The sequence below is a fragment of the Mustela putorius genome, unplaced genomic scaffold, assembly GCF_011764305.1.
Source record: "Mustela putorius furo isolate JIRA1106 unplaced genomic scaffold, ASM1176430v1.1 tig00000224_pilon_pilon_pilon, whole genome shotgun sequence".
NCBI lineage: Eukaryota > Metazoa > Chordata > Mammalia > Carnivora > Mustelidae > Mustela > Mustela putorius.
Window position 1 is genome coordinate 10,978,062 of NW_025421321.1, and position 26,686 is coordinate 11,004,747.

The 26,686-nt window shown below is 40.8% G+C and overlaps 1 protein-coding gene across 7 annotated transcripts in view; it reads left to right on the plus strand.

The window, feature by feature from the left end:
- AFF3 (AF4/FMR2 family member 3) overlaps positions 1–26,686 on the plus strand; it is a 575,972-nt gene that overhangs the window by 454,081 nt on the left and 95,205 nt on the right. For all 7 annotated transcript variants that reach the window (XM_045077717.1, XM_045077718.1, XM_045077719.1 and 4 more), the window contains one exon: positions 12,417–12,468. In XM_045077717.1, coding sequence (XP_044933652.1) covers positions 12,417–12,468 — 52 coding nt within the window. The remainder of the gene's footprint in view (positions 1–12,416; positions 12,469–26,686) is intronic.

Consider the following 26,686-nt stretch of genomic DNA (forward strand, 5'->3'; position numbering starts at 1 on the left):
TTGGACAAGGATACACAGCTAGTATGTGGCAGGGCCTCGATATACATCAATAAATCAGGCTTTCTGATTCCAGCATTCATGCTCTTAGTTACTGTATATGTAAGTCAGAGTTTGATCTGGGAAAGAGAAACCACCCTATGTATTTTAAGTAGAAAGGCACTAACCATAGGGCATAACCCATCAGGAGGGCTAGGCAAGCTACAAGCACAGAGCCACCAGGAAATTACAGCTGGAATTACAAAAAAGTGGAATTACAGAAAACTTCAATTATAAAAATTACAAAAATCTCCACCAGGAAATTAAAGCTGGAATTACAGAAAACTACTAACAATAACCTCAGAGGTCTGTAGCACCTACACGTGTTAGAGAAGATTGCCTAGAAGCCAACCAGTGGAGAGTACATCTGCCATCTGCTGAAGCTTATACACCTGCTTTTGCTGCCCTGGGAGCATTAATGGCTCCCATTACTCTTTGACCTCCCAAACCTGATTCAGTGCCTTGTACTGGCGACATCTAGCCAAAAACCCTGCTGGCAGGGAGTGTGTGGTTCCTAGGCCTCTAGCCCCTGTGGTGCAGAGTAGTACTTTGAAAGGGAGCTGAGATGTCAACTGTGCTATTTTGTCTTGAAGAAAGTTCTGGGACTTCCCCAGAGAACTAAAAGGCAAGATAAACTATACCCTTCTGTATTTCCTCCAGGGGCTGAAGAATAGGCCAGAGAACAATCTCAAGTGCCCCCAGCACTGTCCTTGGTTTCTGAAAATCACTGCTGAAGAATTCTCAAACACTAACATACTTCCTTAACTCATTAGTAATGATGGGTTTGTGCCTTATTCTAGGAAACACAACTCTCCCTTGGAAGCATTCTTACTCAAATGGAAGGTGAAACTTGGAGCCAGACAAATTGACAAACAGTCCTTAATTCTGTGCAAAATTAGATAAGATGGGAAGAATTCTGTCCTGTGGATTGTCGATGGCTTTAAAGAGGTGATCATTCACCTGGAATGGAGGCAGTGGTTTTTAACCCTGGCTGAACAGTAAAGTCCTCTGGGTTGCCTGTCAAAATACTGATGCCCCGGGGTGCCTGGGTGGCTCAGTGGGTTAAGCCACTGCCTTCGGCTCAGGTCATGATCTCAGGGTCCTGGGATGGAGTCCCGCATCGGGCTCTCTGCTCAGCGGGGAGCCTGCTTTCTCCTCTCTCTCTCTGCCTGCCTCTCTGCCTACTTGTAATCTCTCTCTGTCAAATAAATAAATAAATAATCTTAAAAAAAAAATACTGATGCCCCTGCCCAAACCAAGACCAATTAAATCAGATTGTTGGAAATGAGGCCCATGAGCCAGTATTTTTTTTTCTTTCTCCTTTATCTGTTTCATTCATCTTCTTCACAAACCTACCCCAAGCCACCACCAGTTTATTCTTTGTGTATAAGTCTATTTTTTTCTCTTTTTTCTTCATTTGTTTTGTTTCTTAAATATAACATATGTGTGAAATCATGTGATATTTTTCTGTTCATCTTACTTCATTTGCATTATACTCTTTAGATCCATCCATGTAGTAACAAATGGCAAGGTATTCTTTTTATGGCTGAGTAATATTCCACTGTAGATATACACCACATCTTCTTTATCCACTCATCTGTTGGATACTTAGGTTGCTTCCATGTCTTGGCTATTGTGAATAATGCCACAATAAACATAGGGGTGATATATCTTTTTGAATTAGTCTTTTCATTTTCTTAGGGCAAATAACCAGTAGTGAAGTTACTAGATCATATGCTAATTCTATTTTTAATTTTTTGAGGAACCTCCATACTGTTTTCCAAAGTGGCTGCACCAGTTTGCATTCCCTTCAGTAGTATGTGAGGGTTCTTTTTCTCTACATCCTTGCCAACGCTTATTATTTCTTGTGTTTTAGATTCTAGCCATTCTGACAAGTGTAAAATGATATCTCATTTTGGTTTTGATTTGCGTTTCCCTGATGATTAGTAATGTTGAGCATCTTTTCATGGGTCTGTTGGCCCTTTGTGTGTCTTCTTTGAAAAATGTCTATTCAGGTCTTCTGCCCATTTTTTAATTGGGCAGTTTTTTAATTGGATTATTGGTATTTGGGTGCTGAGTTGTAAAATTTCCTTATATATTTTGAATATTAACTCCTTATCAGATCTATCCTTCGCACATGTCTTCTCCTATTCAGTAGGTTGCCTTGTCATTTTGTTGATGGTTTCCTTCACTGTGTAAAATGAGTCTATCTTTTAAAGGACCTAAGATAATGCTAACCCCATTGCTGGGAAGCCCCTATAAGGCTTTGCAGTTTCCAGTGTGCTTTTACCTTTATTGGCTAATTTGAATCAACTATCAAACCATTTTATTTTTTTTAAGGTTTTATTTATTTATTTGAGAGAGAGCGAGCAACCACGAGTGGCGGGCAGTGAGGGACAGCGGGAGAGGGAGAAGCAGATTCCCCGCTGAGCAGGGAGCCCAGTGCAGGGCTTCATCCCAAGACTCTGGGGTCATGACCTGAGCAGAAGACAGAAGCTTAACTGACTGAGCCACCCAGGCACTCCTGTCATCCCATTTTATTAATGGGTAAACTAAAACTTCAGAGTTTAGGTCCAGAACTGTTGAAGGCATGCAGCTCTTCTGATTCTTTGTCCAGTTCTGTGTTAAATAGTACCTCCCAAACTCTGCTGTAAATCAAAATCACCTGGGGAGCTTTTAAAAAACCTGGATCCCCAGATCATATCCCTGTTACATCAGAATATGAGGGGTGGGGTGGGAGCCAAGCATCAGTGTTTTTCAAAAATCCCAAGTGATTCTGATGTGCAGTGAAGTTTAGAGACCCCTGCATTATGCCATTCACAGGCAACAGATAAGGCTGGCATAGCTTAAAGTGTATGTATTTGCTAGTGGTTCTTTTCTCATTCTAACAATTTAGCAGTTCAAATATATCTCCCAATTAGGGACTCTCCTGGCAATTAACTTATTAATAACAATAGCCACAAAAATGCAAAACCTGGTATCATGAACTGACAAACAAATCTTAACCTAGCAGACATATGACCCTTCTAGGTTCAGTGCACACTTACTGTCAAATGTAAACCATTAGTTAAAAAACGGAATAGGTGGGCGCCTGGGTGGCTCAGTGGGTTAAGCCACTGCCTTCGGCTCAGGTCATGATCTCAGGGTCCTGGGATCGAGTCCCGCATCGGGCTCTCTGCTCAGCAGGGAGCCTGCTTCCTCCTCTCTCTGCCTGCCTCTCTCTGCCTGCCTCTCTGCTTACTTGTAATTTCTCTCTGTCAAATAAATAAATAAAATCTTAAAAAAAAAAAACGGAATAGGCAACCAGCTTACTAATTAATTGACAACCAATTAATATCCAAACATGAGCCATATATGGACATACCTCATTTCCCCTCTGGTTAAGTATACATTCCTCTTCAAATAGAATAAGTAAATAAATGCCCATCATCGGATCTGTGAAGCCGAGAAAACTTTATGTTCCCAGTCAGGGTCCTCTGACCTCTCTTCTGGTGTCTACTTGGAAAAGGATCTCATTCTTTCATGCGGTGTACTTGAATTTACTCAGAAACTGAATCCTCTAATACCAAGAACATCAAGTTCAAAAACTAATTTTCTAGAAGTCCTTGTAACAAACAAGGATAGGAATTTTTAAGCTGTCTTTGAGGAGAAATCATTCCCTATTAAAGTGCTATTTCTAAAGCCTCGGTTGTTTTTTGAGAGAAATGATAGAGAGTACCTACAGCCCTCTTCTCCTGTAATGCTTTCTGGGGGAAGCAATTTTAAAGTCTAATGTGTTCAGAGAATCCTCCTTTATAACTGTGGACTGCATTGCCCTAAAAGGAAAAGCTGGAGCATTTTCATATTTTCACTGTCACATGAACTGTATGTGGCACTTATATCCATCTGGGTGCTTTCCATCCATGAGATGTTCAAGGAAAACAGGCCCAGCTTTCCATTTCTCCTAGACAGAGAGTTCCCTCTGGGCCACTCAACATCCCTAGATAGAGCTGCAATTCCAAGTGAAAAAAAACAACCAGCACACTTATAAAAATACACAACTCAAAAAAAAGAGAATATTTTAAATAGCTTTTGTGAGATATGTCTTTAGTATGTAAGAGAGTCTCTTTATGCAAGAGAAGTAGGTAAGAAGTGAGTCAGAGCAACAAGTGTTCAGAGTTCTTGCCCAGTCAGCATCTGACCTGTGTATTTGCAAGGCAACCCATTGTTCTCTTTTCCTAGGCCATGGCTCCTAAACATGTTGCCCTAAGCATACCCCTCTCATAGGCCACCTGCAGCTCTGTGCAGCTTCCTGCCTTCCACCTTTTCCATGAAGCCAGAGTCTTCCATGTACATTGTGGAATGTCACGCCACATGTAATTAGCATCATCAGAATTAGAAGCAAAATGGGTCATTGAAACATTTGGAACATGGAACAAAATGGGCCTTTGGGATCCCAGTCTCCATGAAGGATCATTAGTGCGGGTATGAGTTTGCAATGATTCTGACCAAAGCCTTCCCTGTCTCCTCCCTCACCTCCTGCACATGCTAAGTTACTAGGACCTTTGCTGTCACAGACTTGTTCAGTGTACCGTTAGGCAGGAAGCATTAGAGAAGATTGACATATGAAAGAAACAAACAGGGACTGAGGGCTGAGTGGGGATGGAAAAAACTTAACACCTCCTGGAGATTTGAACACCCCTCACTTTCTAAAATAGTATGAGCCTGCATTGCCCAGTATAGGAGTCACTGGTCACATGGGCTAGTGAGCATTTGAAATATGTATATTATCATGTTGATACATGTTGGTGTAAATAAAACTTACTATTGAAGTTGGTTTTACTTATTTCTTTTTACCCTTTTTAACATGACTTTTAGAACTTTTTTATTACCTTTTAAGCCCACCTTATACTTCTGCTGGATGGCTTGAATAATGGCTACTAATGCTTTTAGCTCAAGCAGCTGAGAGCAATCTTGAAAAGGGACACACTAAATATTTAATATCATCTGCCAGCATATGAATTACTTATTGATGCCTAACGAATTACCCCAAAACTTAGTGGCTTCAAACAGCATTTATCACTCTACAGTTTCTGTCAGTCAGGAATCTGAGCATGGCTCACCTGGGTCCTCTGGCTAAGAATCTCTCATAAGAATCTCATACCACAAGGTGTGGATGGGTTGTAGTCATCTCACGCCTTACCTGGGGAGAAACCCTCTTGTAGGCTCACTCATGTGGTTTTGGCAAAATTCAGTTCATCCTGGGTGGCTGGGCTGAGGACCTTAATTCCTCCTTGGCTGTTGGCCAGAGGGCCCCCCTTTACCCCCCACCCCCGTTCCCTGCCATGGGAATTTCTCCATACGGCAGCTCACAACATGGCAGCCTTTTTCCGTCCAAGCAGGCTCGCAAGAAGAGTAAAAGAGTGTGCATGCCAGCAAGCAGGGGTCACCTAAACTTGCAAGTAACATCCTATCACTTTTGCCCTCCTCTGTTTACTAGAAGCCAGTCACTAGGTGCAGCCACACTCAGGAGAGGGGAGTTCCAGGGGCATATCAGGAAGCAGGGTCACTGGGAGCATCTTAGAAGTTGCCTGCCACAGCCAGATAATTAGGGTTCCAGTTAACATAGTTGTTCTTTAATGTCATGTACTTACCCTGAGGGATCTAATGCGCTGCATTCATATTTATTTGTTAACACATAAAGAAACTCTGAGGTAATATTTAAGAAGCTACAGCCAGGGGGTGACTTTGGGGGATGAGAGCATGAAATATGAGGGTAGGAAGAAGGTCAGGAGGGAGACATTTCATTGTATATCTTAATACTATTTGGGGAATTCTGAACTATGTGTTATGTATTATCATACCATGAGAATAAGGGAAATAAACAACCTCCATTCCCACTCTGTGCTTGTCTGTCACCCTTCCTCTGTGGGGCAGGATAGACATCCCTGACTTCATCTGCCTCCTGTAGGACTTGAAGCCCTTCAGGTACTCCCTCCTCCTTGCAGCTTTTCCTGAGCCCCCTGATCTCCAGAACTCATCCCACCCCACACTCTAGTACCACTGACTATGTTTTGTTTTGTTTTTTTAATTAGTGTTGGTTTCCAGTTTCCTTTGATTGCTATTTATTCAATATTAATGTATTAGATTTGAGTCCTATTGGGAAAGGCAGTTGCTTGATTGAGATTTTGAAGGCACAGATTCATCTTGTATCTCACCAGGGTTTAACAGGTCTTCGAAATGAGGTTGGTTTTTTGTGAGAGTCTTAAATGGTTGGAAATGAGATGCTGGCCCCAGGGAAGACAGACCTGTATAGAAGGTGGCAGGTGCACTCAGCTTGTAAGTGGGAGAAAAGGACCATGGGAACTTACTGTTCCTAAGAAAAAGTAAGGTCATAAACAGAAGAGCTACAGTGCACTTTCATCCTCTGCCACAGGATGAACGTGGCAGAATCAGATTATTTGCCGATTTCATGAACAATTGGAATAGTCCCTGGAAGAGGAAGTCCAGGAAGGAGATACGTGTGAGCTAACACCATCTCCCTATGAACCACCATTGGTTAAAAAAAAAAAAAAAAAAAAAAAAAAAAAAGATGTAGATATGACACCCTGATAGGAAAATATCAGAGTTGAAACTCCTAGGTCATCTAGACCAGCCCCTTATTCTTATTCCTGATTTCTCTATTTGCTTCCAGACTGTTACTTCATTTGTGCATTGGATGCACTAAATCACCAGCACCCCACTGTGATCCTGTCCTAGCCTTCCTGCCTCCCAGTTGACTGGAATGGCATGAGCTAAACTCTTCTGAACAAATGCAGAGAGAAGAGTAGTTACCTGTTTGTGAAAATAAGCCCAGACAGATGGTAGCACTGACCCTCACAGAGCAGTGGACTTCAGACAGAATGAAAGGTGTTTTATAACTTCCTTCTCATGTTCCTAGCAGTAGAGATGATGGCTTGGGGAGTACCAGCAGAGGGATGCACTTGCGAAACGAGTAGGCTATCCTGCACAGCTAATTGCTAGAGTAGATATTTGCATATATGAATATGTTTAATGGGGAGTCATAAACATTTGTCTTTGGCTTTAAATCTCATATAGTTGGAGACAGTAGTAGAACCAGCTATAGAAGCAAATCTGAAAATCAAACAGCCCAATTAGAAGTCAGATTTTTTAAAAAGCCATTAAGATCAAGCAAAATGAAATGAACTTTAAAGGGCTAAAGGATTCAGATCTCTTAAGGGCCCCAAATGGCAAGTAATTCCAGGGAAATCCTATTAATTAAAAACCACTGCTCTGTGAAATGACTGCCATTACATTTGAAGGTAGTTAATGTGCCGGTTCGCGATACCTGTGAAGCAGTACAGGAGCATGAGAAGCAGTTGGCCATCTGCTGAGGAGAGGGTACTCTTTATGCTCCCTGAGAAGTGCTGTACCTCGGAAACCTAAGGACTGGCAACAACGGAAATGTGTCTATGGCTCAGTTTTTAAAATACCGCACGTGGGCAAGTTACCATCATCAGCTCTTACTGTGTCGTGAGGGTCCTAGTTCTCCCCTTCCTGAGCGCTACCGCAGAGACCAGCAGATGAGGCAGCTGAGCTGAGTTCTGTGAGAGTTGCGTGTGCCAGAGCATTTTTTCAAATGCTCAAGTGGCAGTGCTGATCTGAATGTAGTACGTGAGGGAACCGGCCCTTGGACCGTGCGCCCGCCCCGCCTCCCGTTGCCACGTGACTACAGGGCCACGCACACGCCCCACCACCACGTGACTACAACAGTGCGTGAAGTCTGCGTGATGCCAGACTTCCGGCTGGTTAGCGGGGTAGTCCTACTGTTCACCCTTCACTACCTGAGGTAATACTCGGCAAACCTCAAAGGGAGCTGTCTGTGCTTGCTTCCCTCGTCAGAGCTCGGAAGCCACTGCGTCGCGCCCTCCCTTGGAAGCCATCCACGCTTGTCCCCCTCCCTGCGTGAGAGCATGGGACCTTCAGCCCGCGGCTCAAAACCTCGGGACCTTTGCACCAAGGTGCTCCCCGCGGCGTGTGATAACAAGCCTGGGACGATCATTTTCAGAAACTGTTGTCTGACGCAGTTCCCGCGTGAAAAATAGAATCTTAATTACCGAATTGCATGTTTAAAAATCCTGCCTGCGGCCTCTCACGCCTCAGTGCTTGGTTTACCTGGCTCAGACTCCGTGGTAAGTCACCATCGGGCACGACCTTGGAGTGCTTCTGACAGTAGTGACAGCACATCAGGTGTTCCAGGCACAGAGTCCCAGGTTCCTTGGCACCTCTGGCTGCATCTCTGCTCTCTGGTCTTACTTCAGAAAGTTCTGTTTTATTGTCTGTTTTGTTTCGCATCCCCTTTGTCATCATTCCGTGGGTCCTGCTAGGGGACTCGGGGCCATTTGGCTGGCCACTGGCCTTCAGGGCAGATCTTGTGCTTCGAGGCTGACAGGCATGGGTTGTGTCCACTGTAGCAGTAAGCCACCTCAGATCAATCAACCCAGTGGCAGTTATAAGCTAAAATACATTACCCCATTCACAACCTCTGGAAAATCTTGTCTTTTCTTTTTAGAATGTCCAGAAAGTAGAGCAAAAGGCTTAGATTTAAGGTGTTATTAAAGGAACGTCTTTTCTCCCAAATTGTTTCCCCATGCAAATTCCTTAAATGCCCTAAGGCTAAATTACCTCCTGAGATTAAAAAGAAGGAATATTAATAAAAATGAACCTTTACTGAATGCTTGCTCTGTTCCAGGTTTTGTGCTAAGCACTTTGTAATGATTGCGTAATGATTTCTCTGGAAGACCCATCGAGGCAGGTATCGGGTCACTCAGCTAGTTGAGTGGTAGAGCTAGGGTTCATCCTGGGCAGTCTGACTGCAGAGTCTGAGCTCCGAGCACCACGGCCTGCCTGCTGCCACCGCAGTGCCCAGCTGGAGGAATTGCATGGGATTGAACAACATAACATGAACAAAGTGCTCTTAGCCGGCCTGGCATGAACATCCATTCAGCACTCAGTACTGCTACTAATCAACAGTCTGGGCACCTGGGAAGGCTCTGAGGAGCTGAGAAGGGGAAGGGCTCAGGAAACATGAAAGGGAGCAGCTCTGGTTGGGTGGGCATCACTGGCTGAAGGAAGGTCCGTTGGTGCTCAGATGAGGGGTGTAGGGGTGCGGCAGGGTACCCCCTGGAGCCAGCACAAGCCCAAAGCACAGGCCCTACGCTGATGTACAGATGACCCATCCCAATTCTGCTTCCAGCCCTTCAGAGCATGGGAGACTTTGCCCTACTTTTTTCAAAAATGGAGTTGGAGATGCCCGCCTCTGCCCCTTGACATCACCAACACTTAATTTGGATTTTCTTTTACTTCTGGTTTAAACCTTTGTCTTTTGTTCTTGTTTAATATACCCATGCCAGTCTATTCCTTTCAGAAATAGATGATAAAATGTTCTCAAATGTATAAGATTGGAGTTGGGGGCACAGTTGCCACGGTGTATTTACATGGAGCTAATCCCAGCTTCCTGTATACCTGTCACTCTCCACACACTGATGTTTTTTAGGATCTTGTGGGATTACAGCATTTTTCTTCTCCAACCATGCTTTGTTGTTCAGCTCTAACCTCAAATATCCACTTTGGCTCCTCCTCCTCAAGTGTGTTGGGCCAGGCCTAAAGAACACAGTGAATGTTGAGTCACGGAGGCTCCGCCGTGACCGTCAGAATAAAGTACAGGGGCTGGACGGTGTTCCTGAATGGCCTTGAGCTTCTGTTCCCTTGGTGCGGTGACTGCTGCTGACTGGGCACAGAGTGGTGGTGACTGACTTCTCCAGGTCTGTGGCTGGGAGTGTTGGTGATAGCAGTGTCCCAGGACTGCTGTCGGATGTGTAGGAACTGTTGGGCTTAGTGTTTCGGTACCATTTCCTCCCATTCAAGATTTGGAAGTTTAATTGGATTCTAACTTCTTGGGAAGTCTCTCTTGAATGTGAGGTATTTTTTACATTTGATCATTTGTTTTTAGATCTCAGCCAGAAACATAATAAAGTCATTTTTTTAATATAAAAAATTCACAAAGCAGTGTGGATCTCTGACTGCTTTTCTTCTGGAGACGATGGCAAATATAGAAATGACAAAGCTGAGGCCCAGAGGTGTGACCTACCCAGGATCGGGGATGTGAGAGACAGTATGAAATTCAAATGAACACCCAGTGATGTGTTTACATACTTAGCACATGCTTAAAATAAACAGAAATAAGCTGTATTCTCTACCTTAGAAGAGAACCTCACATACTGTTCTTACTGTTGTGGTTCCTTTCAGTGTTGCCAGCCTTGTGTGGTGACTGAGTCACATGGCTGGTTTGCAGCCAACCTGAGATCCCTTGCTTTGGGGCATGTTGGGGTTTCTTGCTCTGGTTGACAGTGGCCTTCATTTCAAGTCTATGTATGCTATTGGCCATATAAAGATGAAACTTCTCAGTCACCCTTCACATGACCTCTATCCAACAACAACGGGGTTGTTAACGTTGATTGTGTGTGTCCTTACCCCTCCTTCTTCCCACCCACTGACAGGACCACCCACACTTGGAACACCCAGTGCTCGCAGGGCAGTCCTTGCAGCTGGCAGTTTACCCCTGAAGAGAGTGAGGGGTGGAGGCAAGAAATGGGCCTGCTTCTCTGGGCTTTTTCATCAGAAAGGCATTTGTGCCTTTTGGTAGGAAAATGGGCTTTGGGAAAGCACCCCAGCCCAGCCAACAAACTGGTATTATATTCTGTGCCGTCACTGTGCTAGTCACTGGGGACTCGAGGACAAAGAAAACATAGTCCCCTTCCTAGAAGGTTCTTCCCAAACAATGCTGTAATAAATCACCACCATGTCTCTTTTCCTTGAAGCTAAGGGCAGGAGTTTGTGAGGTCAAAGGGAATGGAGGGTAACACCCAACAGAGACAAAGGGCAATTGGGGATATAGCTCTGCAGTCTTCTCTGATGTTTTCTTGGTTTGCCTGTGGCTGAAATACTAAAAGAGTGATACTCCTCCATACTGGTAGAATAGCCATCGCCTGTGAGGAAACAGATCTGGTGTCCTAATGGTTATGGTTTAAATGATACATCAGAAATTGCTTACAATATCTCAGCTGTGCTCTCTACGACAAATACAAGAGTTTTTCTGCTTTACGAAAGAGGAGGCGATTTTATTCCCTAAACTCCTGGAATCTAAAGCAGGACTGGACTATAGAGATAGCCCAGTATAACCTGTCATTTTACAGCTCAGGCAACAGGACCAGTGGTGAGGGCATTAAGTGATTTTCTCCAAACAAATGGCCGTTTGGGGCAAAACTGGGTCCATGTGCTTCCCTGGCAAATCTTTACCCCAAGTTCACCGCAAAAGTCAGTGAAACTACTTATAAAAATATTCAGAGGAATATACTGATGATGGGCCTGTAATTGGCTTTTAAAGAAATGAGACACAGTTTAGGGGACAGTCTTTGGAAGGTGACTTCAAGGAGGATAGTGAGGTCTTTGAAGCACATGGGCTCTGTGGCCTTCACACTGATTCCTGGAGCACTGGGGTATGTCAGCAATAGACTCTTCCCCCACCCCCCGCAGAGCACCTCTGCCTGCATTCATTTGCATTGTAGAGTATCCTTCTGAGTGAGATTTCTTTTGAAATGAATTAATCTGAAAACTATTACCCTGTAAACAATTCAGCAGTGCTACTAAGAATACAATTGTATAATCTTCAGAATTAAGAGGGCTTGATTTTCCATTTGCGTGTTTTTACTTTGGACTCTGTGGACCCAAAAGTATTCTTCCCCACCACCTCCACCATGGCAAATCTGACAGAGCCAGAGGGCACTTGAGTGTTGCCTTCACAGAGTCTTTTAGGAAAGTTCTCTCCCATTTGGTCTTCCTCATCCAGCAGAGTCTTCGGGCAGATGTCTTCTCCACATCTTTGACTGATGGAGACCTAAGCAGCTCCAGTTTATTGTGTTATTGCTGTCGGCAGAGTTCTACCTGCTCTCTCATTGTTTACCACAAATAATCATGGAGACATAGTGCACCACCTGTCCTGCACCAAACATTGAACAAGCAACTGGAATTCAAACTTTGCAGGCGTAAAGCACCTATTTGATTCTCTTGGTTTACAACCTCATATTCTTGAAGCAACCCATCTGATCCAATGAAGGACTGTTGTGAGTGGTTAATTGGCTTTACGGGGCAGTTTGTTATTTCCTAAGGACATCAGAAGAAAAGCCTTAAAAGAAAAGAGTTTTTTTTTTTTTTTAATTAATCAGGAAATATACTTACTATTGCAACATTAATAAATGTATTTTGGTGCTAAAAAAAGATATTTTGGTGCTGAATTATTTTGAATTTGTTAAGTATCTGTACTTCTTTGTTCCTTTTTTCAGAATGCTAGAAGATGACCTTAAGCTAAGTAGTGATGAAGAGGATAATGAGCAGGTAAGATTTAGTTATATGTTGCTGTCCTTCGAATGTGACACTGCGCCGCTGCCCAGTGGGCTGTCCTGGGAGCTGACTGAATCATACACACTGGAAATTGTGGTGCTCTAGGATGCTGGGTGCTCTCTGGTAATTATAATCTTCCATGCCATGGGACCAGTCCACTAAAATATCTTGGGCTTACTTTCCCTTAAAACTGTGATGCTGTGATTTTTGTGTCATTGAAACCAACAATGAGAACTGACAAGGAAGCGGACTAGCATCAAACTTCAATATGAAATAGACCCTTTTTTGTTTTCTTTTTCTTTTCTTTTTTTTTTTCTTCTTGGCAAAGCCCACTGGTCTTTTAGAGATCAAGCATGTGACCTGACCTTATCGGCATGCAACGAGCAAGCTGTAACATTAAATATTGAGAAGTCTTATACAGATATTATTAACATTGAGAAGAAGCAAACGTAGAGGTGAAACTTAAATGATGAATAAAAAATAATCATGCTCTGAATAGGCTGTTTGTCTTAGATGATAAATGTGCTTAAAGTGTTCTCCCATGGTGTTGATTTACAAGCTTGAGACATCAGTCAGAGGTTTATAAATACTATTCTGATCAGTCAGTTAAGGTACAAAAATATCCACATAACATTCATCACTTTCAGCTTCTGCATTGCAGGAAATGTTTGTGTTTTAAAGCAAGTTTGAAAACACAAAAGATAGATTTTCCTCTACTTCTGTTTCCTTTTTCTTATTATCTATGTGGTATTTTGTCAAGTTTGGACAAATGTGGTAGGTATAAAGACAATCCAGAGAGGTTTTTCCAGAAGTTATTTTTACATGCAATAGGAGACAGCATGTGGTTGGTCCTGGAATCATGAATTTTATACAAAGGAGTCATGGAATGCTATACAGGCAATGCAGCTGTCTAGCCATGCAAATGCACATAGTGTACAAAGTGTGTAGAGGTGAAATAAGTCAAAGGAACATTTCCAGGGAGAGCATCTAAGCAGAATGTGGCTGTGAGGTCACAGAGGTGTTTGTTCACCTTGGGGAAGAAGGTGAGGCCCCAAAGAAGGGCCTGGGTGTGAAAGAGAGCTCTCACTGAAGCTAGAGTAGCAGCAAGTGAAGAAGGGTTAACTGAGCAAGGAAAGCTGCTCATGCTTCAGGTTTTGTAGAGACGGATGACTTTGTTTCTAGGTGTGCACACTAAGACCGTCAGATATCCATAACAGCAATCTTGGCAGAGCTGATGATGACTTCACTCCTAATTTTGGTTCCTCATCTATGTAACTATCAGCCAATCACGTCTTTGTGGATTTCCCAGTGACAGTTTCAGATACATATATTGTGGATTAAGTCATATCAGATGTGTAGGCTGTGTATCCTTTAGATTAGAAAGGAGATTCATAGAGTACTGCATTCAGCAAGCTTTCTTAATTTGAAAAGAATTTTCCAGAATTATTTCCAGGAAATATTTCCACTGAAAACCCAATTTAAAAAAAATTAGGTATCAAGGATGAACTAGACACACTTTTTAAGGCAGTAAGAACTTTAAGTTGAATCATTTAGCTTTATTAGCTACTGCTTTTTAATCTGTGACCATGGATAATGAATGTTATATTGCGAATATACAGGTTAAATTCTTTTTTCTTACATTTTGTCCCTATGTGCGTACACCTTTCCACCATTTGCAATGAGAGCAGCTGATAGAATGAATAATTTTTATACAGTAGTATAATTAAGACTCCAGACAGTGGTTTGTATGTGGTAGTTTAAGTGATTGCTCTAACACTAATTATATTAAGTTATCCTGCTTTGGCCTATAACTATAGCCTGGCCTAATCACAAAATCATAATTTCTGTGCTTTTAAAAAAGACTAATGATATGGTATTTTTTTTTCCCCTCCAAGACCAAAATATGATTGTTCCCCTGAAGAGTAGAGCACATGCACACACACACACACACACACACACACACACACACGTGCATGCAGGCACACATGCACACACACACTGCATTTCTCTGGCATTGAGAGATAATTAAATGTTTCATGTAAATGATTTTGCTAGATATCATCAGAGTTTATCCCTTAACCCAAAATATTTCAAAAATGTATTGTACATTTCCCTGCCTCAATAAACAGAGCATACTAAATTCCTTTGCCTTCTACATGACATCTGGCTGTCCCTGTGAATATTGGTCACTTGCTGTGACAAAAAGATACCCACAAGAGTTTCAAGTTGCCTTGCCTGTTTGCCTTTCCTCCAGTCGCCTCAGACTCACAGCATTTGAACACTCTACTAATGCTTCCTTTATCCTCATTGACTTTGCACTCTCAAGAATGAAGAGACAGGCTAGTTTAGTCAGTGAGCCCAGGCTCAGCAGCCCTCCTGGGTTCAAATCCCTGCTCTGCTAGTGACCCAGTAGCTTTGCAGCCCTGGCCCAGTCCCCAAGATGTTATCTACTTCAGAGTCACCATTTATAAAATGGGAATTAATGTTAGATCCCAAAGCCTGCCACTTCCTTGGAACCTGGGCTCACCTGTTATCTTCATGTTACTGGATCCAGTAGGCTTTTGATTTTTTTGCTTTTAGTCAACTGAAAACTGAATATACCATACACAGAGAAAAGTACATTAACCTAAGAATACAATGTGATGAATATTCATAAACCACACACACACCTATGTAATTAGCACTCAGCTCAAGATATAGACGCAGCCAGCCTCTGGGTCTCCCACATCCCCATCCAGTCACTACCCTCCAGAAGAATAACCACTCCTATTTTTCTAACACCATAGAGTAATTTTGCTTGTTTTTGAACTTTATATCAATGGAATCACACAGCATGTGCTCTTTTTCCTTGGCGTCTTTCACTCAGTATTATGTTTGTGAAACTCCTCCATGTTGCATGTAATCAAACGATATTCATTTTCATTGCTCCGTCATATTTCTTCATGTGTATATACCTTCATTTACTTAACCCATTCTACTCCTGATGGGCACAAAGGCATTTAGGGCTATTAGAATAGTACTGCCATTGATATTCTTGAACAGGTTTTCTGGTGAGCATGTGGGAACATTTCTAATAGGTCTATGCCTAAGAGTAGAAATCAGGGCCAGGAGAGTATATGCATGTTCCAACTGAGTAGCTCATCTCAAACCTTTATTCAAAGCAGTTTCACCAACTGTCACTCTCATCAGGAGTGTAAGAGAATTGGAATTGCTCACATCCTCACCACATTTGTCTTTTTATGGTGGTGAGCAATATTGTTCAGAAAGTTCCTTTTTTTGTACTATCTTTGGTTTTAAAAGAAGGGCATTAGTGTTTCCTGCACTTGTTTTTTCTTGAAGACATTATATAAAGTTAATGTTACTTTTTCTTTAAACACCTGTCAGATTTCTCCAGTGAAACCACATGTGTCTGGAGACTTTTAACACAAATTCTATTTTCTGAATAGTTAAAAGGCTCTTCAGGTTATTTCACATTGGGTAGGTTATGGCAACATGTGCTCTTTAAGTAATTCATTTATCATGTCATTTAAGTTTTCATATTTATGTGTAGAAAGTTCTATTCTTTTATTATTCCTTCAATGTCTGGGTTCTATGGTGGTATCCCATTTCATCTTGAAACTGATTTTATGTTTGTTTTCGTCATCTTGCCAGAGGTTTTTCAATTTCATTGATCTTCTCAAAAAAACAAGTTTTTTGTTTCATTGATATTCTCTATCAATTTTTCTGTTTTGATTTTATTGATTTCTTAACTTTATTATTTCCCTCCTTGTGTTGCTTTGGGTTCATTTGGCTCTTCTTATTCTGGATTCTTGAGAGACCTTAGATTACTGAGTTGAGACTCATTCTCTTTTATAGTATAAGCATTTAGTGTTATACATTTCCCTTTTAGCACACTGTAGCTACATCCCACAGATTTTGATATGTTTTGTTTTCATTGTCCTTCAGTTCAGTGAGACTTCCCCTTTGGTATATGGATTATTTAGAAGTGGGTTGTTTCATTTCCAAATGTTTGGAGAGTTCCTGTAATCTTACTTACTGATTTCTAGTTTAGTTCCATTGTGATCAAAGAATGCATTCTGTATGATTTCAGTTCTTGGAAATTTACTAAGTATTTCTTGTGGTCCAAGATCTGGTCTATGTTGGGATATGTCTTATGGGCACTTGAAAGAATGAGGATTCTTCTGTAGTTGGGTGGAGTGTTCTATAAATGTCAGTCAAATCCTTTTGGTTGATGTTATTATTGAGCTCTTCTAGATCCTTTCTGACTTTCTCTCTAGTTTATCAATTGTTGGGAGAGGAATGTTGAGGTCTCCAGCTATAATTGTGGATTTGTCTGTTGCTCCTTTCCATTCTGTCTGGTTTTGCTTCATATATTTTACAGTTCTTTTATTTGGTACATAACATTTAGGATTGCTGTGTCTTCTTGCTAGAGGGACTTTTTATCATTCTATAATGTTCCAGTATATCTCTGGTAATTTTCTTTGATCTGAGGTCTACTTTATCTGATACTGGTAAAGCCACTGCTGTATTCTTTTGACCGATATTCTTTTACATTCAAACCACCTATACTGTTGTATTTGAAGTGAGTTTTTTACAGATACTATATGGTTGTTGTATTTCTTTTTATCTATTTCACCAATCTCTGTCTTTAATTGATGTATTTAGAACATTTGCATTTAATGTAATTACTGATATATTAGTCCTTAAGTCTGTCACTTTATTTTTTCTTTTCTGTCACTTTCCCTTTCTTTCTGTTTTCATTTTTTTTTCTTTTCCCTGACTTCCTATAGGTTTCTTGAACATTCTGCAGAATTCTTTTTTTATTTATCTATCATGTTTTTAGTATATCTCTTTGCATAGTTTTTCAAATGGCTGTTCTAGGAGTTTCTCTCTCTCTCTCTCTCTCTCTCTCTATATATATATATATATATATATAACTTATTAACAGTCCATTAGTGATAGCATTTTACAGGTTTTCTCCCTGAGTATTCTCCATCACAGAACTGATAATATGTGGATAATGGAGGATTTTGTTTTCTATCTTTCTTTTTGAGTAAGCAATCTTATTCTATATCTTATTCATCCTAGTGCATACCCTGGCTGACTGGCATCCAATAGGAAAGCCTCATCTTCCCATAACCAGATCCATACAGTATCTTTATATTCACTCATCCCCTCCTTTACTCCTATTACATGAGACCACTGCTTTCTTTTTATCAAGTCTGTCCCATTTCCTCTCAGTTACTTGAGGCCTTGTTTTTTTGACTCCTTTCTGCCCCATTACCCCATCAGAACTATGAATTGAGTCACAAGTAACCTCCACAGAGCCAAACATACTGGGCTCTTCTCAGTCTCTTGTCTTACCAGAAGACTTACCACATTAAACTATTGATCACCCCATTTTTCTTGAGGTGCCTAACACTAAACTCCTGGTTTGCTTCCTGCCCTTCTGACTGTTTCTTCTTAGACTGCTTTGCTGGCTGCTTCTCCTCTGCCCAAGTTTAAATATTGTAGTCTCTCAGCATTTATTCATGATTGCTGTTCTCCACTTCCTTTTTCTCTCTCCCTCCTTTCCTCTTTCTCCCTCTCTCTCTCTCTTTAGGTGATCTCATCCATTCCCATGACCTTCATTCTTCATATGCTTATAATTTCTAAAGTGATATCCTCAGCTCAGAACTCTCTTCTGAACTGCAGACCTACTTGACTTTTCCACTTGGATGTGTCACAAGCATTTCAAATTCAATTTGTGTCGAACTAAACTTCTGGTCTTTGATACCCCTTACCCACCTACGCACAAATATATTCTTCTTGTGATTGTTTCCATTTCTAAAAGTAGCCCTGCCAGACACCCAGTTGTTCAAGCCTAGAAACGCCAGGCTCATCCTTGACAACTCCCTGTTCCTCACTTAAATGTTAATTTTATCTCCAAGGCCTATAAATTCAGCCTCCAAAATTAAATACTAGCCTTCCCTTCTCTTTCCATCCTGGCGAGTCTAAACCAATGTAGTAGACACTAGCATATTTCTATTCTTTCTCTCTATAATGCAACCTCCCCACAGTGATCTTTTAAAAATATAAATCAGATCAGCTCATTCCTTGGTCTAAAACCTTAAATAAGCTTTCTGTTTCACTTGAGATAAAATCCAGAGCCCATAGCATGACTAACACTATCCTAGACTAAGTCCAGCTTCACCTACTTCTTTCTCTTCACTTCACATTGAGCTCATTCATGACACGTTAGCCAGATGGGCCTTCTTTCATCTCCTATAACAAGCCACACTCAGCTGTCTCAGGGCCTCCAAAGGCCTCTCCTTCCTATTTTATTTATTTATTTATTTATTTAATTTATTATTATTATTTTTTAGTCTGACCAACACCTTCTCATCCTGAAGTGTAACATAACTTTTACTTTCTCAGGGGGCCTCCCCATTATCTACATTGGACCTCCCAGTTAGTCCTTCTCCCAATCATCTTAGCCTTTCTTCTTAAGTCTCATCATAATTTTAGTTATGTGCCATGTTTACTTCTTAAAATATCTGTCTCTACCAATGAGATTGAAAGTTTCCTGAGGGCAGGGACTATGTCTGGCATAGCAGTAGTGCAAAATACTTGCTGAATGGATACATGAATACATGTACAATGTTGAGTTGAATTGACCATATTTCCTGCTTCTTGTTTTCCAGTATCAAAGATGACTTTTGCTCTACCTTTATTCTTTTACTGTATGCTATGTTTTTTCGAATTAGTACTGTCCAAAGTTCAAAGGTGTTGACAGAGAAGACAAAAATGTAAGACCTAAAATCTTAAGGTGGCTATAGACTAATGTACAAATAATCTACCTATTTAGGAGGAAAGGTCTATCCCATCTCCATGGAAATGTCTATAGCCACTTCTTAAATATGCTTACCATCACGCCATGTTGAATTTACAAGTGTTCAGAATTTATCTCAAACAGAAGCCTCTGAAACTAAAAGAATGGGTTTCTCTATACCCTTCCCTTTCAAGGCAAGCAGAATTTGACATCTGGAGCTGAGATTGTGACAAAGTTCACCTAGACAAATTCAGGTTATAATTAAAATGGAAGCATATTCCTATGCTCGCTCTTACAATTTTCATTCTTGATGAGGTTCAAAGAGGGACTAGGATAAATAATATGAGAATCCATTTTCTTGTTTAGGTAAATGAAAGATACTGATAGGGTGGTAATTTATTTAGATTCCCTTTTCGGTAACTGTTGGCTCTAACATTCCAAAGGCCAATGTTATTATGTAAGATTGCAAAGAAATTAGAAGATTTAAGACAAAATTATTCCTGAAGTCTCAAGTACTAAAGGAATTTTTTTAATGGACTTGAGAGATTAATTATATTTCACGTTTCCCAGTTTGGTAAAAAGAGGAGCTCTGCCTCTCAAGTCAGGGAAAGCTTGGGAAGTCAGACACAGCGAATATCTAGATGAAATTATTATAGCTAAGGCTTGAGGAGAAGATCAGATGATTAAGACTTTCAACAAGGAGCAGTGGAGAGAATGTCAACTGCAGACAGTGTTTTAGAGATGACAAATATATAAGCTCAGGGAGAGTAAAGAAGCAGGGATCCAAATTGAATGGCTACATATGTGCCTGCAGCTTCCAGTAATTACATTATCCACACATATCAGGCAGTCTTTTCATTTTAATTATATAACTGCATTTTTCCTCTTTAAATGAGCATGGTTTATCCACTCAAACTGACAATTTTAATTTTACAGGCACAGATCATTGGATATAATCTGTAGAGGGAAATTTTCCTACTCATGTAATTTACATCTTACAATGAACAAAAGTTACCTTTTAATCCCCAATCACTATTTGGAGAGCACATGATTAATTTAATAGATATCTAGGTAGTTAACATAAATCTCCAAGTTAAAGAGCCAGTTCTTTTTTTATTATTAATGCATGGAGTACTAATCGTGTCTCTCAAAGAGAATCCCAGCCTTCTCAAAATGAATCTAAAGCCTTGTTGCATCGAGATGTCAAGATTATAGGTGCTATTGCTCAGAGCACTGAATTGCAGTTCTCATTGCTTTTTGTCGCCTTTGGTTTCTAATGGGGAGGCACAGAAATATTCCCACTCAATTCTCTGCTTTTTACCATAGAGGCCATTGGGTAACACACATCAGTGTGGGGTGTAATATTGAAAGCAGATTACCAGTCGTCGTAAGAGGTGCTGTTCATTTTTTCCCTTGTTACTTTTTAATATGACAATTGCATAACAGAAAGCAGAGCTTTCAAAAAGAACCTCTGAAGCCATTGGCAGTGCATGTGTATCAGTGACCAAATGAATTAGCTAAATGATATGCAGACGTGGAATAAAAACATAGGAGGTTTGTGCAGCCCTGCTCCACTTCCCTGGGTGCATTTTTCTTCTCAGGATCAGCTTGGTTGATGCCGGAGTTCTTGGCCTGTGAAAATTTATTACCCACAGAGTCAATCTGCATTCAGGCAGCCAAGTCTGAATAAATAGAGTCATTGTGCTTGTCTGGGATTTGTGGCCAGAGTTCATCCAGTCAGCTTGACATTCACATCCCAGGAGATTCATAAAAGCCAACACCCTGGTATGTGCTCTTGAATCCTGCCAAACTTGTGTAGAATTATATAAACAGGAGTTGAAACAGTAATCAAGACCAGGTTTGAGGGGCAAAGCTCCAAAATCAAATTTCTCCTACATTAGAAATGAACTGTATTGTAGATGTTATTTGTAGTCAAACAAGAGCTAAAATATTTTTACATAAGAGTCATTCTGAGAGTCATCTTGAATGCCTACTAAGTACCAAAATCAAATAAGACACATTAGCGATATTCATTATGGTAATTTAACTTCAGACATTTAAGGTAGTTTTTAAATGGCAGAAAAAATGCTGCCCTCAATGTACAAAAAGAAGCATATATTGCATATATTAAACTTCTAGCAAAGTAGAAAAAAAAGAAAGAGTAGTTTGTATTTGTTTTTATGTTTAGTCTTGCATTAATGTTATCCCTAAACTAAATATCCAATTTAATCATATTGATGAATTGGTTTCTTTTTAATATATAAACTCAAATTGAAAACGACTGCCTGTCAGGCCTTTGTCATGTATATGAAATAAGCACCTATTTGCAACTTCTGTCTCAGTTAGCAGAAACTCAGATGTGTACCAGGACATTTTTATTTAGATAAGAGTCCTAAAACTTAGTTAAGTAATCATAATACATCAATAAAATTTTAGTGTCACCAAAAGCAAATGCAAAATTCTCTTAGTATAGCCAATTTTATTAAATCATGCCACTCTTCATACACATTTGTGCAAAACATGAGCATAGGTAGATGACCAAAAATGTAATGGCCTTTGTTTCATGTTAATGAATAATAATTTCCAAAATTGAAATTATCAGCTGAGTTAAATGTCACTGAGCAAGATGTACAAAGGCCCACAACCCTATTTCCTAAAATGTTTCCTAGACATCTTCTGAGGACCCGATTGAGATTTATGTAGGTTTAGTTGTGTCAAACCAGCCTGGACCATAGGATGTGACTAGTTTCGGTTGGAAGACCCTGAACCAAATCTGGGAAATGACAAAATTATATAAAAATTAAAAGATGATCCATTAAATTTGGGCAACCATACAATTAACACAAAAACCTCGAATCATTGCTTTTGTTAAGTTCAAGAATTCATAGAGGAAATACATTCTTGAAACTAAGCTAAGTTTTTGTTAATGGTGGGTATCAGTACCAACAAAATGGATTCTTCATTTGGAGAACAGAGGAAAGGCCATGCATCAAGAGTTGATAGGCAGGCTCTTCTCAAATACAGCTGCCAGCAGAGCTCCTGGTTGGCAGAGGAAGTGGAATTCTCCCACCAGAGGACGAAGCTATTTAACTCAGAGGAATAGTCCTTTGTCCTGTGACTTTAATGGTTTTTGTCTTCAGTAGCTTCTTCAGAAGTATAAGCTCCTTTGAATATATGCTATCACTCAGATCCAGGCTTGAGTGGTTTCATTTAGTGAGGGTTTACCTAGTCACTCAGGTGTTTGGTCCAGATATGCACTTGGAAAGTTTTATTTTTGTTTGTATTTTTCCAAATCTTCCCCAAGTGGGACTGGTTATCTCATAGCACAGCTCTTCTCAGGAGACTGTCAGCCTGTTGTTTCTACATGGAGCATAATCATTTGTGGTAATTCAGCGCCCCTTGGCACTTGCCAGTTCCATCCTGACCAGATTTGCAGCCAGCAGGTTGGGCTGAGTCAAAGAAGACCATTTTAAGAAGCAGACCAAACAGTTCCCAAAATGTCAGGCCATCAGGCAGTCCTCTCCACACTAGAAAAGTACAAATTAGATAGACTGTCTCTCTGGGGAGGTCAATTCAACAATATGTCTCTGGATATCCCTTCTTTCAAGGTGGGATTCATTCTTAAAAGTCCAGAGCCATTCAAGGAAGAGTATGTGATTACTACATCTTACATGTGAAAACACTTTCACATATAAACCCTGAGGCAGTGGTTTTTTGAGAGGTAAAAATGCCAATACTATTAAGAACACAGAATCGATTTAACTTTATTTTATGTTAAAAAAAATTGGTTTGCAAAGCGCAATTATAAGACTCTTTCTTAACCATTACAAACCTATTTTTACCTTCAAATATTGCTATTATAAGACTCTTTCTTAACCATTACAAACCTATTTTTACCTTCAAATATTGCTATTTTGTCTGAGTAAGGTAACTTAAAGTAACTTAAACACTTAAAGGTGTTTAACTGAATTATAAAGCCAGACTTAAGATGTTGGTTATTCAAACATAGGTTGCATTACAACAAAACTATCAAAACATTTGTGTAACTCTCATCTTTATACAATAACAAAGTCACATTTGTATTCCACACAACTTGGGCCCCAGTTGCATTCATAATAATCAAACACCTACCAAGGCTGGTGGAAAGTGAACAGGCCTCCACCAAAGCACTCTGTTGGGGTAGCATAAAGATTTTGTTGAAAGCTTTAAAAAGCATTTGGCAAATGCAACAAAGTAGGAAATGACTGAACCTAACATCTCCCTGTTATGCCAAAGATGAGAGCTGTTAACAGGCCATCGCCTTCTTGGCCATGCTCGAGGTCTGGCCTGAACTGAAATTGCTCTGTGGGATGAGTTCTAAGAAGCTTGCCCCTGTGTGTCTTAGTGTCCACTCAGCATCCCACCAGTGCTCTTTACGCTGAGAGTGGCAGAATTCCAGATTTCTCTTGCCCCCTTCCCTTCACCCTCTGCCAGGAATTGTCCAAGGTGAGGCAGAGGCAGGGCTGGAGTGCTCTCTGGTACCTTGATGGCCTGGTTCCATTACTTACCAGCTCTGTGACTATAAGCAAGTCAAACTTACTGAACCCCTATTTCAGTATCTTAAGGTAACTCAGCAAAAATACTAAAGTAGATTAATAGAAAACATTTTATATTAACATAAGAATGTATTACTGTAAAACTGTTAAAGTACACATTTTAACATCCTCCCCTCTCCCTTCTGCCTCTTCTCCTCTCCTTTCTCCCCAGGAATGTTCTTCATTTGTGTTACTGGAAATTTTTTAATGCCTATTTAGTAATAAAAGGAGAGGAGTACAGGAAGAAGCCAGGAAAATTGATTTATATCAGAAAAGGCAAGAAGATGATTATAGAAAAATAGATCTGGAAGGTAGGAGGAGAAAAAGGGGAGAAGGTCTGGAGTTTTAGGGGAGAAAGTGAGGAAGAGGGAAGGAGGCAGAGAAAGAAGAGGAGAGACACGGCCACTGCCTATACTATCAGTTAGACCTTCTACCAAGTGTTGTCCAGTAAAGTAACTGGTGCTCATTTCTTGTCCTTAAGGAACTGGTGTCTAGCCTTCCTAAGACTAGCCCTTTATGAGGTAAGTGTCCAGCTGGCCAGGCTGCAGCTACTTGCCACGGGACAGCAACGCCACATCACTGGAAGCATAAGTTGTTCCTTTGACCTGACTTGGGGCTGGATATCACTTAGCTTACTTCTGCAGCCACCCCCCAACATCGTGCTGAATGTTAATAGCTTCATACATGATCATGGCTCTTCCTACATTATTCCTGCACTTCACAGTGACCTCTTAACACTCCCACACCAGCCTCCCTACCCCACAGACTTCCTCCAGGAAACTGCTGGGACCCTCTGACCTATGATGTTGCCCTTGTTGCAGTCAGTATGGCCCACTGTCTAAGGTTGTATCTTCCAGGCCCTAAGCATAGCCCCAGCCTTCCGACATCAGGAGTCTGATGTCAGTCACAGTGGATGGGAATAGCCCCCATGGCATGTGCTCACATTGTCCCCACACCTTTCCCTTCTTTTTCCTAACTCCTAGTGGCTGCCCCTCAATTTTCATTTGTGAAGACAAGTCTCCAGGACGTAGAGGCAGGAGCTGGTCATCCTGCACAGCAGATGTCACAAATGGTTCATTGTTTATCTCCAGTGAGTAGAATGTCTGGGAAATGCTCAGTGAAAAAAAGCATGTCTCTCTTAATCCCTCTCTGAAGATCTGAGTGGCCAAATTAGGACTATCCTTCACAGTCTGACCTCAAACAAGCCCCCAGATCTGTCAGCTAGTTCAAGAAGCCAAATTATGAGATATCATTATATAGGCAGAATTTATCTGGTATTGTCAACCACAATCAGCATTTACCATGGGATATAATAGGTGCTCAATAAATACTTGTTACTGTCTTTATGGAATATATGGTAGACATAAACAAATCTAAGCAATCTGGTGTGGGGGAAAAAACTAACCATCCATTCTCCAAAGAGGAAAGTGTACCCTAGCTTTTCAGGAAAGTGAAATAAAGAATATACAGCAAAGAAAAAGATGTATTTCAACAAATCTTTTAGATTGCTGCTATGGCAAATAGTGGCAATAAAGCATCCCCATTAAGTTACTCACATCCTGCCTCTGAATCCCACTGCAAGTGTTGTTTGTCAGCCTCCAGTAAGCCCTTTCCTGTGAGGGGCAATGGGCTCGGGTTTCCACCTTCAGTGATCCTCAGGGAACTGGAGGAGCCACGATTAGAATTCCCATGAAGCAGATGGCAAACTCCTCAAGAAAGAAAAGAACCTGGTGCTAATACATGCTCTGGGCTAGGAGTTCCGAGAGAGAAAGAGCAACAAAAGCCTTGGTCAAGGAGCACTTATAAAAAGGATGAACTGGACCTCATATTAGGCAGAATCTAAATGAAAGGAGGAGTGGCTGGGAAGAGAACAGGAAAATGATAGAAACATTGGCTTGACTTAAAGAAACAAGAATGCAAGTAATTTGCCACTGCTAACCCCATTCCACAGTTTGCTTTCTTTATTGACAAGCTCCTAAGCCCCTGAAATTCTGTCTTCTTGTCCTGATCTTATTTATATTTGTGCAAAGCTGTCTTAATTAGGGCAGCCATACAACCCAGCATGCCCAGAAAAGCAGGGTTTTCTCCTGCTGCCCCTGACTCCCATCTGGGTAGCATCCCCTTCCATTCTCCAAAATGTTCTTATTTAGGTCATCAATTACATTATCTTCCGTGACTCTGCCTGACCCCTGCAGAGAACAGGATAAGGTCAAAGTCTACTGAACCAACTGCTTCTTGTTGGACAGACCCTTTGAGTATGATATAGTGTCCTTCCTCATCTCTTATTATAGTCTTTGGCTTAAAATCTGATTGATCTGATATAAGGATTGCCACTCCTGCTTTCTTCTGATGTCCATCAGCATGGTAAATTCTTTTCCACCCCCTCACTTTAAATCTGGAGGTGTCTTTGGGCTTAAAATGAGTTTCTTGGAGGCAACATATAGATGGGTTTTGTTTTTTTATCCATTCTGATACCCTGTGTCTTTTGACAGGGGCAGTTAGCCCATTAACATTCAGGGTAACTATTGAGAGATATGAATTTAGAGCCGTTGTATTGCCTGTAAGGTGACTGTTACTGTATATGGTCTCTGTTCCTTTCTGATCTACCACTTGTAGGCTCTCTCTTTGTGTAGAGGACCCCTTTCAATATTTCCTGTAGAGCTGGTTTGGTGTTTGCAAATTCTTTCAGTTTTTGTTTGTCCTGGAAGCTTTTAATCTCTCCTTCTATTTTCAATGATAGCCTAGCTGGATATAGTATTCTGGGCTGCATGTTTTTCTCGTTTAGTGCTCTGAAAATATCATGCCAGCTCTTTCTGGCCTGCCAGGT